Source organism: Aythya ferina (assembly GCF_964211825.1).
Source record: "Aythya ferina genome assembly, chromosome: 18".
NCBI classification, from domain to species: Eukaryota; Metazoa; Chordata; class Aves; order Anseriformes; family Anatidae; genus Aythya; species Aythya ferina.
The window spans coordinates 10,263,925-10,278,469 of NC_140317.1; the positions used below are offsets into that span (position 1 = coordinate 10,263,925).

General features: G+C 39.3%; 1 protein-coding gene across 1 annotated transcript in view; it reads left to right on the plus strand.

The window, feature by feature from the left end:
* The window catches only part of CEP112 (centrosomal protein 112), a 161,707-nt gene that overhangs the window by 132,455 nt on the left and 14,707 nt on the right, over window positions 1-14,545 (plus strand). The window contains exon 24 of the mRNA XM_084492549.1: window positions 10,437-10,526. Coding sequence (XP_084348675.1) covers window positions 10,437-10,526 — 90 coding nt within the window. The remainder of the gene's footprint in view (window positions 1-10,436; window positions 10,527-14,545) is intronic.

The following is a 14,545-nucleotide window of genomic DNA, read 5'->3' on the forward strand; positions in this document are numbered from 1 at the left end:
CCTCTCGTCCTCTTCCTAGTTCACCTATATTTACGTTGTGCCTAATTTGACCGATATTGCGGAAATTATCAAAAAATCAAGTGGAGGTGCTTGCAGCATGACCAGCCAAGCAGTTGCAGTGATGGGTGCAGCAGTGCTCTCTGCCCAGGAGTCCCTTTCTATCTGATCTGACCAGAGCCAGCTCAGAGGGGGCACAGCTCTGCTGGGAATCTGTAGGCAAAATCCCTTCAATATGTACCATCCAATATGCATTCTGCATGTTTTTATATAAACCAAATATCTGTTGTAAGTGATTGCTTTTAAGGAAAGCATGGCCCATACATTTAAGCTACCCAAATTCTTAATTTTTTATTGGTGGTTCCAGCAAAAAAGACTTAAACTTTAGCTCCAAACTTTAGAGCTGAATAAATACAGTGGTGGGTACTCCCAGTAAAGGATTTATGTAGGAGAGAGAGTAAAATGCTTTGAATAAAAAGGTAACAGAAACACTTAAATAGGTTGGGGAGCCTTACATTGTTCTTTGCTATGTGTGCCTGTGTCGGTTCCCCTATCTAAAATATTTTGTATGAGTATTCTGGAGCTCCAAAATAGGAGGAAAAACTTCTAAAGAAGCTGGGATAGATCTTAAGCCATGTCTAATTTTTTGAAAAAATATGAATGTAAAGGATTTTAGAAATGTTTAAAATCACTGGCATTAGGACAGCAAGCATCTCTGTCATAACGTCATACGATTAAACTAGATCAGAAACATTCTGGGATGTTCTGATCACTTCTATTAATGCATCTTTTAGAAAGTATAAAGTCAGTGCTCTGTAAAACAGATACTTGAAAAACAGTTTTTGTTTTCCTCAGGCTAGCGAGATTAGAGTTTCGTAATCTGTTTGACCAGCTGCAGAGGATGTTCTTTTTCATTTTTTTCTTTTTAAGTAAATGAGCTTCATCTCAACACGATTAAAAAAAAAAAACAAAAAAAAAAAAAAAAAAAAAAAAAAACAAGCTTCAAAAATGTTCAGTTTTTGCATATACATTTAAATAGGAGCAATTGCACTATCATGTCTAGTTGCAAATGTAATTGGGTTGGAGGTCTTTTTTTTTTTTTTTTCAGAACTTTGAATGAAAGTTTCTAAGTTTCCAAGCGTACATCCTCCTCTGTCAAAAATCATCCTGTTTTTGGCTCAAAGACATCATTTTAGAAGATATTACTTTGTTGCCTCTCACATCTTACATGTATTGAATGTGCAGGCACTGGTGAGTCAAGCTAGCTCTTGTTCAGTTCAAAAAGCAGTGGTTTGCCTTGTGAGCTAATATTTTTGATTAAGGTTACTTTGAAAGGTATAAAGACATTATTAGCTCTCTTCTGTGTTAGTGTGTGTGCCTGTGTGTAAGGGAATTTGTGTTATTTTCTGTAATGGGGAGAATTCCAGCAGTACTGGGCAGCCTGCTGGCTCAGTGCACAAAATAAATAGTTTTTCTTTTGTTCTTACCGGGAATCAGATTAGCCTATTGATTAGAAATATCTCGGCCTTTCATATTTACTTTTAAAAAAGAGCATAGCAAAATAAGATGATTTGTAAAGCCTGCTCGAAATGTTTATATTACCAGCTCTTCATGCATCTGTGACAAGGAATGCACTGCAAGGAGACATTCGTAGAGCACCGGGGGGCTGCTGAAACCCTGATCGGGTCTCCAGGTGTAAAGTTTCAGGACACTCACTTAAAGTGGCAGTTTGGTGATAAACTGGGTTGGGAATGAAGCCCCCGGCAGTGAGAAGATTGCCTTATTCAGCAAGCGATTGATAAATATGCTTTATCATGAGTCAGATGTTCAGGAAACTCTGCTAGATCCCCTGGTGTTTGTTTTTGTAGAGTAAGAATACAGCAAACAGCAAACCCAGATGTTTTACTTGATAATTTGTACACACAATAGCAATTTTTCACTAACATAACATCTCCACTGATGCGACGTTTTAGATGTTCTTATGATATAGCATCAAAAATTCAAGAAGTAGTCTGAAAATATTGAAGCCGAGATGTCAGGTCTTTGCAGGAAACCTGCTCTCCAAGTGGCAGACTCCTCGCTGTTTCCTTTGATTGCTAAGTTTTTAATAAAAAGCAAATTAGAAAATGAAGATCGTCTCGTGGCTCAATTAGGCGTAGCAGGTATCTCTGTTCGACTCTGGCATTCGGCATGTCAGGAGGTAACCTGATTGAGGATGTTTTATTTCATATAATAGTCTCAAAATCAGACTGAAAGGTTGACTTAAAAAAATACCTGAGGTATTTTCTGTGTGCTCCGAGGCTGATAACAAACTCTGCAGTTCCCTTTTTAATAACTAGGGGGGAGCTAGGAAACTTCAAAAGGTTCGTGATAAATGTTTTTGACAATGCGTCAGCTGAACATTAGGCAGAATCTTGGTAAATCCCCTCATAAGTGGTTTAAAATGGAGTTTTGAACTTTCCCTTCATAAGTGTGTGCTTAAGATGTCATGGTATCTTTGGGTTTAAAAGATTCGTTTTATCTGGTGTATGCGAACTGTCGGTGTTTCTGTCTGCACCTCCGAGAGTGAAAGGGGGAAAAAGTTCAGCCGCTCTCCTCGCGGCAGCCGGAGCGCTCGCAGGTGCTCTTGGCCATGAGATGAACGTCGGCAGCAGAAAAGGAAAAACCAAACGAGATTCTCCAGGTAAATCTTACAGTAAATCTCCCCAGCTGACAGGGTTTCAGAATGACCTCACTGCGACAAGCTGAAAACTTTCCGGTAATAGACCAAACAATGCTTGCACATGGCAACTGCTTGTTGGGTTTTGTGGTTCATTGAGAAAGCCAGATGAAAGCAAGTTTATTGCTGCTCTTTGAACCTCGCCTCCCGCCGTCCTGTCACCTGTGCCACTAAAAACAAAGTGAAAATGCTTCTTTCCTTGGCTCTCTCGGAACTAAATGCCGAATGTTACAGTTTATCCTGCTTTTTTCTTTGAATTGCTGTCTTTGCAGGACTGCTCGGTGCACGACACCCTTTGCATTTCAAATGAATTCAGTTTATAGCGCAATGTGGTGAAGTCTGGACTCAGCAAAATGCTTGGGCCCTTGCCTAATTGTAAACCCTTGAGTAGCTCCACTGGTGGCATAAGTGTATTTTAGGGGTATATGGCTAAAGACTTGGCAGAAAAAAATGGTCCAAAAACTTTGATAATCTAAACTAGATATGTAGAGAAAAAGCCAAAAACACAATGGTGTCTTAAAGGAACAGAGCAGGAAAGAGGCTGCATGTTGACAAAACTAACAGCACTTTGGGAATCTCCAAAAGAGCCTGGTCTAGATGAAGTCTGATGTGAAATCTTTAAGGGACTGCTCAGGAACTCATGCTAATGATCTACTCAAGAGCCAAAGCATAAAACATGCTGTCAATCAATCTGCTTATAAATCACGAACAATTCAAATAGCGTGTAGCATTAGACCCTACCCCATTGGAAAAATGTTTGGATATGTGCTTCTTGTGTAGGTTAAGTGACCTACTTGCAAATTTTTTCAATGCTACTGGAGAGACTTAATTTTGGTCATCGAGCCAAATTATTCTCTTCCGCCCTGAACCCCTTTCTTTCTTCCCACGCTCCCTGAAGGGAAGAAGTTCTTGTACTTCACAACGGCATCTCCTACTGGCAAATTTTAGAAGCAGGAAAGGCTAGCTCAGTAAGGAACGGCTTGATGTGTGTGCTTAAATGGGCAAAGCCAACAATGAGGGCTCAGTTTGCAAGATCTCCACTCCCATTTTGCAATGTTGGCAAAGCGGGATGGATTTCCAAATCTCAGTACATGGGGGTTCACGTTATTCCAAGTGGGAGTGGGCATCTGTGCCTTTGGAAATTGCCCTTTTTATCGGATTCCTAGCCAAAGAAACTTTTTTTTCTTATAGTGCCAGTAGACAATGGGCAACCAGCTGTTTTAGGGACACTTTTAAAAAGGTGCTAACATTTGCATTTTCATCCCATGTTGTAATTCATGTTCTCTATTCATTAAATAGTGTCTAGTAGCTGACTTTATACATTAGGCATGAAGGCTTCCAGATCTGCACTTCTGTCACTGTGTAGGACAGGGACAAGACGGCCTTTACAGGACTTCTCCCTCCCTCACCCATACCCACTTATTAACAGCTTCACCCAGGTAATGGAGTTGAACTGATGGCAAAAGGCTAGAAGGTCACGGGAAGGAATGTGTTCAAGAAGTTTTACATATTGCTCACAGTGTTTTAATTTCTATTCATGGGGAGCAATAAAGCATAAATTTTCTGTCCAGTCATAATAGTAATTGTAATGTTACCTATAGGATGAAAGAATAACTTGGAGTTCTTAAATGTCATAACTATTTTTGGTATAAAATAATAAATTTTAGTTTTCTGTTGCAGCAATGTTGGCCCCTGCATATAGGTTGTGGAAAACTTTGTTTGCAAAAACAAAGCTATTGTTTTAACAAAAGCCACAGAATTTTTGCCTTTCATATTGAATCAGTAGCATAATGAGTAGTGGAGCAATAGTTCAACATCAAAGGAGACTTTTTGGATATATAGTGTGTTGCAGCAACAGCGAAAAAGTTCCCACCAGAAAGGAATTTTTCCATATGTGAACAGCAAACATATGTATTAGGTTAAAACCATAAGATTTCCTTTGCTTTCCACCAAAAACAAGGGAGAACTTAAGTACAGAGGTTTTCAGGCAGTCATGTGCTGGAATGCAGCACAGAGAACAAGCATGGCCGAGGAGAGCAGTGTCAGTGGACAAAGCTCTACTGAAAAACAATACCCTGTGATAATGCATCCACAATTTGGCCCAAACATCTGCATTTTGCATCTTAAAAATACACTTTTTTTGCTCTTACTGGTGGAGCTACGTTGGTGATCTTCATAAATATTTTTCACTCTCTGTCTTTAGTAGGAATAAACCCAGACACGTTTGCTGATCTCCATAAAATACTTTAAAAGAAATAATGATTGCTTTAAAAACATGTGTGAGTATAGAACGTTAGTTAGAAAATAAATACCCTAGATTAATTCTGATGGGATACTTGGCCTGTTTTCTTTAAATAAGAGTTGTGTTTGACACTGTAAATTGTGAGACCACCTAGTATAAAGAATTTTTTGCCCAGACAGCTCATACTTACAGCTGCATGGAGAGATAAAGGTACTCGAGATCAGACATTTCTATAACATAATTGTAAAGCATCTCCATATATATTTCTGAAACAAAATTTGCTTTAATTTTTGTGAACATTCACATGGATTTACTTTAGGCTTCCAGAGCTAGGTTTTCTTCTCATGAACCGGGAGAGAAAACACATCAATGGATGTAATTTGAATTTAGAAGACACTTAAAGAGGGGCCTGCATTCAAAATTATTGTTGGCACATGTTTTGAGGATGTAAAGTGGAAGCCTTCTTCTGTGCACATTAGTAAGGAGATAATTAAAACTACAGTAGGTAATTATGGTAGCTTTTATTACTGCATCTTTCATTAACTAATTATATTAATTTGGTAATGTTTGAAAAATTCTTTGAAGATGAAAAGTGCTAACTATTACTACCTTTAGTAGTAGTATTAACTTTGCACTAGTCATAAATATTGAGGTCTCTTCTTGATACAGATGCACATCTGTGTGTGCAGAGATGCTGTTAGAGCCAACAAGATTTATATAAGTATATCAAGACAAGACTGGGCCATTACCTGGCATAATCTGAGCATGACGATATATGACTTTTCTGCAGACACTTTTAGTTTCAAAATAAAAATACGTTTTTTTTTTTTTTATATATATTTTTAGAAGATTTTCCTTTCCATGGTAAATATCTCTTATTTATTCAACCCCTAGTACCAAAGAGAAACATCTACCAGGTTCATCCTGATCCCAGACCTGCCGTTGGTGTGATGGGAGCAGGAATCATGCCCTGCCTACACTCAGGAGCCCACCAAAAGTATGACATTGTAAATACGGTATCACCACAGTAACAATTAATACTAAGTAATCCAAACTAATTATGATTTCTGTTTATGTAATTCTTACTGAACTGATTTTTTTTTCAGTGAATCCAGCACTTCTCTTTTGAAATATCCTATGATTAAAGGATAATCAAATCAGTTTTCATGTGTTAAGGACTAAATCCTTCATATATTCCCATTTCATACTTGGTCATGTGATTTGTAGAAATCTTTCTCTTACCCGCTTTTAGTTGATTTAGATTAAGCCTTGTAACTAATGCCAAAGATGTATTCCTGCCTTGAAAAGGGATTTTGTAATGCTGGCATCATACCTTTTTCTTTCTCTGCGGCTGTCTGTCAAGACTATACACTTCACAAGTTTAGGGTTTTTTTGTTTCTTTGTTTGTTTTTTAAGAAATCCTTTGCAGCCTCAGTCTGGCACCCAGAAGCCAGGCTGAATTCCTCTGGTCTCATGCATCATCATCTCTGCGAGCTGCACAGGCCAAGCTCAGCACTAATTCCACATGTGCCTCTCTCTTGTCTCCCAAGTGCTCTCAGTTACCATGAGCAAAGTTGAGTTTGAAATGAAATTTAATTAACCATTTTGCTGATGATAATCAAGCCACAATAGAATAATAGGAAAGCAGTGCCTCGCTGGAAATGAAGCTCAGCTGTTCATTTCTCCTTTCAGATCAGCCGGTAACCAAACATGTCATCTAGCACAGTGACAATACTGGACTCATCCACCGGCTCCACTTGAGGTCCCAAAATATGACAGCAATATTTTGGTGGCACGCTCTCAAAACCATTACATTTCTCTTCCATCCCTCTCATGTCTCCCAGTGTCATATGTGACCAAAACATTTACATTATACATTTATTTTAGGATCCTTTCCATTTTTATAAATAAATCAAATGAATGTTCCTTTTATACAGCTGTAATTCACCCACATTGTTGCAGTAGAGCTTATTATCTCATTTACATTTTTAAGTGCTTTTCAAAGTGTAGGATATCTGGGCTGGAAAGCAAAACATTTCATTTCTTTGTTCTCAGGCCAACACAAAGCACTTCCAAGGTCAGGTATGGTGTAGACTTTCAACAGTAAACATGTTTACATGGCATTTGAAAGCGGGTTTAACTGAAAAAAAATACTGTCTTTATAACAGTGATGTAAGCCAACTTAGCAAAGATGAGAGAAGGGGATTAATTTTGTACCTGGAAAAACTGAACTTATTAAGTTAGGCTTTGTTTTGCATTCAGGGGAAAAAAAGCCTCTGACACTCAAAAATTGGCCTATTTTTTTTTTTACCTTTTTTATGTCTTTTCTTCATCTCAATAGCTGTTAACTATAAACACTGTTATTCTTTGGGCAAAACCTGACACTTTGAAGCTGTGGAATAAAAACTGCATTTCTAAACCAAACCAAACTGTTTAATTTTACAAAATAGATGTTCTCTGGTGTACCTGGGATAAGTCATCTGCTGTGTTTAAGAGCTTTTGACATGGTGAAAACTTATCTGTCAGACACAGAAAAGATGTGGTGGAGCTGGGTGGCTTCAGAAATCGCTATCAGCATTCAGCCTCTGACCACTGCATGTTAAGCTTTTTGACAATGGAGGCATTTTTCAGTGTGATCTTCAAAAGGGTGCATTATTCATGACAGCCATCCTGATTCCTCCTAGAAAATTAAAATCATGGGCAACAATCTTGCTTGCTTCTAATTACTATTTTCAGAGATAATCACATGCAGGAATCTACAGCAACCATGAGATTTTGAGTTACTTTTTTTTTTTTTTTTTTTTTTTTTTCCTTTTTCACATGGCTTTGATCAAGTACTGATCTTTTGGTTTTACTAGGTTGTCCTGGTGCAGAGTCAAAAGCTGAAATATCCAAATGAACACTCTGAATTACTTCTAGGGCAGCCTTTATAAACAAAGCTACAAAGTGACTGGCAGGAGAGCCAGTGTGCAACACGTTTAGGTTCACCAGCAATAGTCAAAAAATGATAAAGTTAAAAGCATCTGTGATTGTTTGGAGGCCTTTGTCTTTTCTGCAGCCCCAATACAAAAGGAGCCAACAGCCAGTTGTGATTGGAAAAGTTTGTAAACTCATACAGTACATTGGTTTCAACGCTTGATGAATGGATAATTATAAAACTTCATAGTTTGTTATACTTTATGCAATAGTTTAATATATATATATTTTTTTTAAATTGTGCTTGTTTAAGACATTGCTCTCTGAGTGAATATGTAGTATGAATATGTAGAATGAGTATGTAGGCTCCATGCAGACAAGTACTGCCTAGAGTAGGTGGACCTAACAAAGACTATGTGTCATCTGAATTTCCCAAATGAAATTACTTCAAGATGCATCACAAACCCTTGGATTTAGAGGGACCTCTCAATTTATGCTCTGCAAAGTATGTTTGTCTGCTGTAGGAAAGTAAAAATAATCCATCCATTTTGTATTCAGTACTTGTGGATTTGTGTGATAGGTACCTGTTCTCTGAGACAAATGCATACATTTACACTCAGAAGTGGCTGGGTGTATGTGCTATGCCTTGGTCATCCTCAAAGCTGTGCATTAGAGTCAAACTTGCTCATGAGTGCTAGGAGGGAATCCTCATTTTTCACTGTGCCAAGCTGTTTGGGTTGTATAACCTGATCACGTGGAAGCAGCAGAAGGCAGCTCTGACTTTATAGTTTACCCAGGTGTGCTCTGTGAATGCTCCTGAGAGCCATCCTGTACTGGTCATGCCTGGACACTTGGGTGTTACGGGAAGATTTTGTCAAAATAATTGTTTCTTTAGTGATCTTTCCAATACGCCAAGTGCCCTGCTCTTTGTGTGTTACATTTCCACGTTGCACAATCTGATCATTTTAAGTTTTAAAACAAGGTAGGCTTGTTTGTATTTTAAGTTACGATATTAAATGTACAAAATAAAAGCCTCCAATTCACACGCGTTTAATTATATTCATGCAAATGAATGGTGCTGTTAAACTTGTTGAGTGTTGAAGATCAGTCATATATTCAAGACTGGATTTTAACATTTCTCAGAAGTGATGATAGCATAAAAGTCCCTGGGCAGATTTGAAGTTCATGCTTGGGTCTGGTTAAATTTTTTGGCATTCGAACATGTAATAGTCTTATAGCTATAAGACTTTAAAGTTAATGCCTGGCATCACTTCAAAACAATGTGCAAGATCTATCATAAGTAGTCCTCTTATCTTATCTCCATAGCAATTTTATCCCGTAAATGATTTGAGAGCACAGTATTTCAGTGCTGTGGAAGGAGCAAGGGTTTTTTTCTGTTAAATCTTTGTACTGGTGTACTTTTAACGATCCTGATTTACGAACGGGCGTTCTGCTTTGAGGAAGCGAACGAGAACAAGAAAGGAAGCATGAGAACAAGAACCACACCGCGTGTCCTGCAAGAGGCACCAGGACTCCAGGGACTCTTGGTCCCTGCTTTGCAGCACACCCCACACAAGCTCTCCGAGCAGCTCAGCTTTTAAAACAGCCACCCTGGAGGCACCTCAGTGGATCTGGTAGCGTATCCCCAGGGCAGGTCCCTGCTCAGAGCCAGTCCTCACCCTGCTCCACGCTTTTCAGCCGATGGGTAGCTGTGCCCTGATTTCCTGGCATACAAAAGATAGCTCAAAATATTCCCTTTCTGCTGCCACAGCCGCCTCTGTGCTGATGTCAATCTAACATCCACATTGTGCACTTTGCTTCAAGTCAGCACTTGCAGCTAACAATGCCTTTATTCAGGCTGACAACATAACTAAGCTTTTAGTAAGTGTGTAAGTAAACGTTAAGTGTGTATTCAAACATCCAACAATGGCTAGGAAACTTTAAAAAAAAATCTTTGAAACTTTGTATTGTTTGTTTGGTGTGTATCTGTTAGAAATAACACAGACTATCAGTTCCTTGGGGCATGACTTTTCTTTTGTGAAGCACATAACAAAAAGATCAAGGCTCTGAGGGGCTGCCATAATAAAAATAAATATATAAGAAGAACAATAATGACAAAATAAATTTGTCAATGTATTTTACGAGCTCGGTTTAGAAGTGATTATTTCTGAACTAAAGAGAGACTGGATGGTTGCGGTAAAGTGACACGATCATAATATTCCCTTTATTTATTGCCATTTATGCTGCGTTTGTTGCTCACATGCTCGACTGCACTGCAGGGCAGGAGGGGAGCCCCTCGGCTCAGTGACTTTCCCACTGCAGTAGCACGGGAGGCGATTTCACTGAAATTCCAGACAGGGATTTCCAGAGGCCTTTTGGTCTGCCTTTGAGGAAGAGTTATTTGTACGCTGCGAAAGCCCTCCCGGGAAGCACAGGTTGCACAAACGAGACACTAACCAAAATCTGAGATCCCGCAACTGATCATTGCGCCGCGTTGCCTGTGAGTCTTTGTGCCGTCCCGTGGGTCTCATGTGTGCTTTGCACCCCTTGGTGTTGTTTCAGGCCTTGCAGGACGAAGCGGAAAGTTGCCGCAGCCAGGCGCGCGCCGCGGAGAAGAAGCTGCAACACAAGGAGCTGCAGGCCCACATGCAGGTAGGGCTGCTCTCCCCAGTCCCCTCCCCTTGGGCAAGGGGGTTCGATGGTTAAAAGTAATACCTTGCTTCAAAGCAAAAACACATCTTTTCCTGCAAAATTTTCAGCGAGCTTTCTCTTCTGTTTTTGTTAATAAAAGAGAATTAAACCGTCTGAGCCCTACGGGCAAATACTTATCTCTTGCTCTCTGTTTCAAGTTGGTATTTCAGCTATTCTAGCTGTTAAATGATGCATTTATTTTCCAGTGTTTTACCATAGGTTCCTGGGACTATTCTAACCTGTTTGTTAATGGCTTGTATTAAGAGAATTATAATTGGACAATAACTGAGATAAAAAATAATCTTTATTGCTGATCTTGTGCGTTCATTGTCCTAGCATGTTGTCTGTAAACATTTCCATATGATTAATACTGCTAAAATTAATGTGGACACTTTCAGTGAAATCAGAGATTTAGTGTGCTTCAAGCGAAAGAGTGCATGTAATTTACAGAGCGGTATTGAAACAGAAAGCCAATGATCTGCTTTTAAACCAGATTAAATTGGCGCATTCAGGAAAATGTCGAGGTTGTGGAAATCTGAATCGCGTGCAGATTCATGGATCTCCAATACAAATGAGGTTTTGCTGCATTTCAGAACTTTATTTGGTGGTGCACAAACCGTACCTGTAACTGCGGAGTAACTTGGGGTGGCTGTAAAAGTAATGATGAGGAATTGCAAATATGTCCCCCCAGTTGTCATTATCCTGCTTGCGGGTAGGAGCCCTTGTTCACCCCCCATGTTTACCCTCAGGTACTTGTGCTTAGGAAAACCGGTGATAAGCTTTACTTCTCTCTCTCCCCTTCTGCCTTACAAACATAGATGCTGGGCCACGTTCACCCCTAGTTGCAATGGGGAGTTCGGTGTGATTGGTGGCCGGCCTACAATGTTGCATTTCAGCTTCAGTCTCCCAAAAAAGAAGGGCAATTAGCTGTTTGGTGCATGGTTGTCCCTCCAGGGAAACGACATTGGCCTGAATGCTGTGAAGTTGACGGTACTCTAGCAAATGCCTTATTTTTGTTATGTTTTTCTTTAATCTTTGCTATTGCTGTTTGGCATTTTTTTTCTGACCCTTTCTGTGAGGGTATCTAGGAGGAGAAACAAAAAATGACTTATGAAATACTGAGGTAAAAGTTAAGAACACGCAGATTGGCGGGATGGGCTATCCTTAATGCCTCAGAGGTCTTCTCTTAGGAGATTTCCATGTCCAAGCCCACCTGCAGGAACATCCTGCCTGGGTAGATTTAATGAAGGACCATCTCTGCTGGGAGGGAACAGTTCTCAATATAAATGGATCAGAAATGTTACTTAAATGACACTGCTGCATCACCCAGCTCAGAGCTGTTTCTCCAAAGCAGTACCACGTTGGTGGCTTTGTGGTGATGCTCATACCTTAGTTCCTCCGCAGTGCTGTCCCTGCCACTCCTGCACTGAGATTTCCTGAACAGGCTGCGTCTGTTGAGACAGTTCTTGCGTAGGTGCGTTTGGTTTTTTAGGCCGACACCCATTTTGCAAGTTGTTAGCGTGTCTCCTCTGTGACTGGTGAATCCCATAGTTACGCTTTTCTGTCCAGAAGGAAAAGGCAAAAGTGACAGCTCTGGTGTATTCCCCATCATTATGCTGAGGACAGACTACCTGTGAGCATGTTCATCAAGCCTTAACAGCAGCTGAGATGACTCCTCAGTTGATTAGGGAGCTGAAATATTTAAGGCAGTAACTTACAACTTGCTCTCTTGCTTTTACAAAATATTCCCTGTGTCAGGATTGCATAAAACATCAAAATTTGCACTGGCACTGTTACAAAGGCCTCTCTTCTGAGCTTTTACTTGTCTTTAAGTAAGGAGGAGAGAGGGTTAAACAGCTTCTGTTTTTCATTAAAGGGAAAAATCTTGTGTTTTGATTCTATAACAACAACAAACAAATGAATGAGACATGAAAAAACATTTTGTTGTGCTTTTAATTAAAAATAAAAAGCTGTTTCTCGTTATGGCTTGTTGGGTGGTATCTCAGTGCTCCATGTTTGTCTCTTTTCAGTGCAGCGTCCTTATAACTCTTCAGGCTCCGGGAGTGACTGACAGACCCACAGAGCTTAGCTCTTAGTGCCAGTAACCCTCTGGTGATTGCACAGAGTTAACCTTTCTGTATGATAATTATCCAGAGAGGCAGAGTCAACCCACTGACATAAACTGTCCTGTAAATAGCAGGGCAGAAGCCTGTTAGGAGGACTCTGATGGCAAGCCATGAGCTGTCTGGGGGTGAGCATGACGTTGCAGCCCTGAGGAGCTCTTGTTTTTATGGAGCCTTTTCATTCCAGGATTTCGTGTTATTGTACGAACCTGTGTTTATTCCTGTTTACTTTTTCAATCTTCTTATGGTGTGAGTAGAAGCAATTGTGGTCTATCTGTGTCATTTCACCAGTGGGACAGATTGTCATGCCGCAGCATGGCAACTTTACACGAATGTTGTGCTGCAGTCCCAATGGACGTACATTTGTCAAAAGTGGTTTCACTCATTGCACTGTTTCCAGTATTTTACCTTTTGTTCCCACTTTGACTAACCTAAATCATTGTGCCCTTTCACTAGAGGATCTCCTGTCTCCACTAATCATGGCTATCTAGGGCAATGGTGCCTACGGTCAGTACTGTCATTTCTAGACTGGAGTCTCACAATTGGGTATATCATCTGTCTTCATGTTGAAATGCTGGATGATTTTCAAAAATTAGATCTCTGACTTCTTGAGATGTTTGTAAGTGCGTTCATGGCAAGTGACAAGCTAGCAGTAAATAAAGTGTAACTCACCCCTAATATATAGCTTTATATATATAGGTTTCTTGGTATATAGTCCCAAGACGATTAAAATAGTCTAAGAAGGTTCCTAGGAAATTTGGGCGCACCTAAATGTTTTCTTTGCAAAGCAATAATGAAATTTCTTATATCTCAGTAATATATTAAATTTGGAAACTGATCCCATTTAGATTATATTCCTGTACCATGCCTGTAGTATAGTTCTTGAGGTGTGTTGCATGGTTGTCTCTGATACGTGCGCGGATCTAATGCAAGACAAGATATCTGACAGAAATGCCTTTCGTTCTATTAAAAATGTTTCTCTTCCGTGAATTATACAGCTTGATGCGGTTGTCAGTCATAGTTAAAAAATTCAAATTGTTCATACAGCAGATTTCACATCCTGTGTATGTGTAATTAAACATGACGCATCACTAAGAGGTTAAGCATGTGCCTCAATGAGTATGGGAGTTTAAGCATGTGCAAAGAATTTTGCTGAATTGGGGCCTGTATAAAAAATCATGATAGTGATCTTGTTCTTGCTTTATTACCTAGATTTCTTTAAAATACCTCATTTAATTTCAATTTCCTTTTGGTAAGGATAATCAACACAACTCAGAACAGTAGGAAACTCCAATAATCTTTCTTTCGATGATTGCATGAAAGGATGCAAGATTTCTTCAGAAAGAACACGTCTATTCTTTTCATTCCTCAGTCTAATATTTTTAAATGTAGGGCTGGATTGGGTATGAAATAAAATTTCTAATAAGGGGATGATACAGGGGAAAAAAAAAGTTTGTCATGTTCATGAATAATCAAGGTAACATCACAATAGGTATTCAAACCTTAGGAATAGTCCTCCAAACTGCCAAGTCACAATTAGAGACTTAAAGAGAGACACTCTCTGAAGACAGAAAATCAATTATGTTCAATTCATGAATATTACTGACAAAGGAAGGGGAATGCCAATATAGGTTTCCAGCCCTTTAATTTCTTTTTTTCTCAGATAGATTATTAAAAAGGGAGAAAGGAGTTATCTGAATAAGGATGCTGTACAAGAATTTGGAATAAAATGGAAAGGCTTAGTTTGTTAAGTGGATTTCACTTGTGTTCAAATGACAACAGGAGTGATAATTGTAAAAGAGCTATGATTCAAAAGCATTCAGCGAGTTTTCATTTTTAATGTTTATTATTCTGACT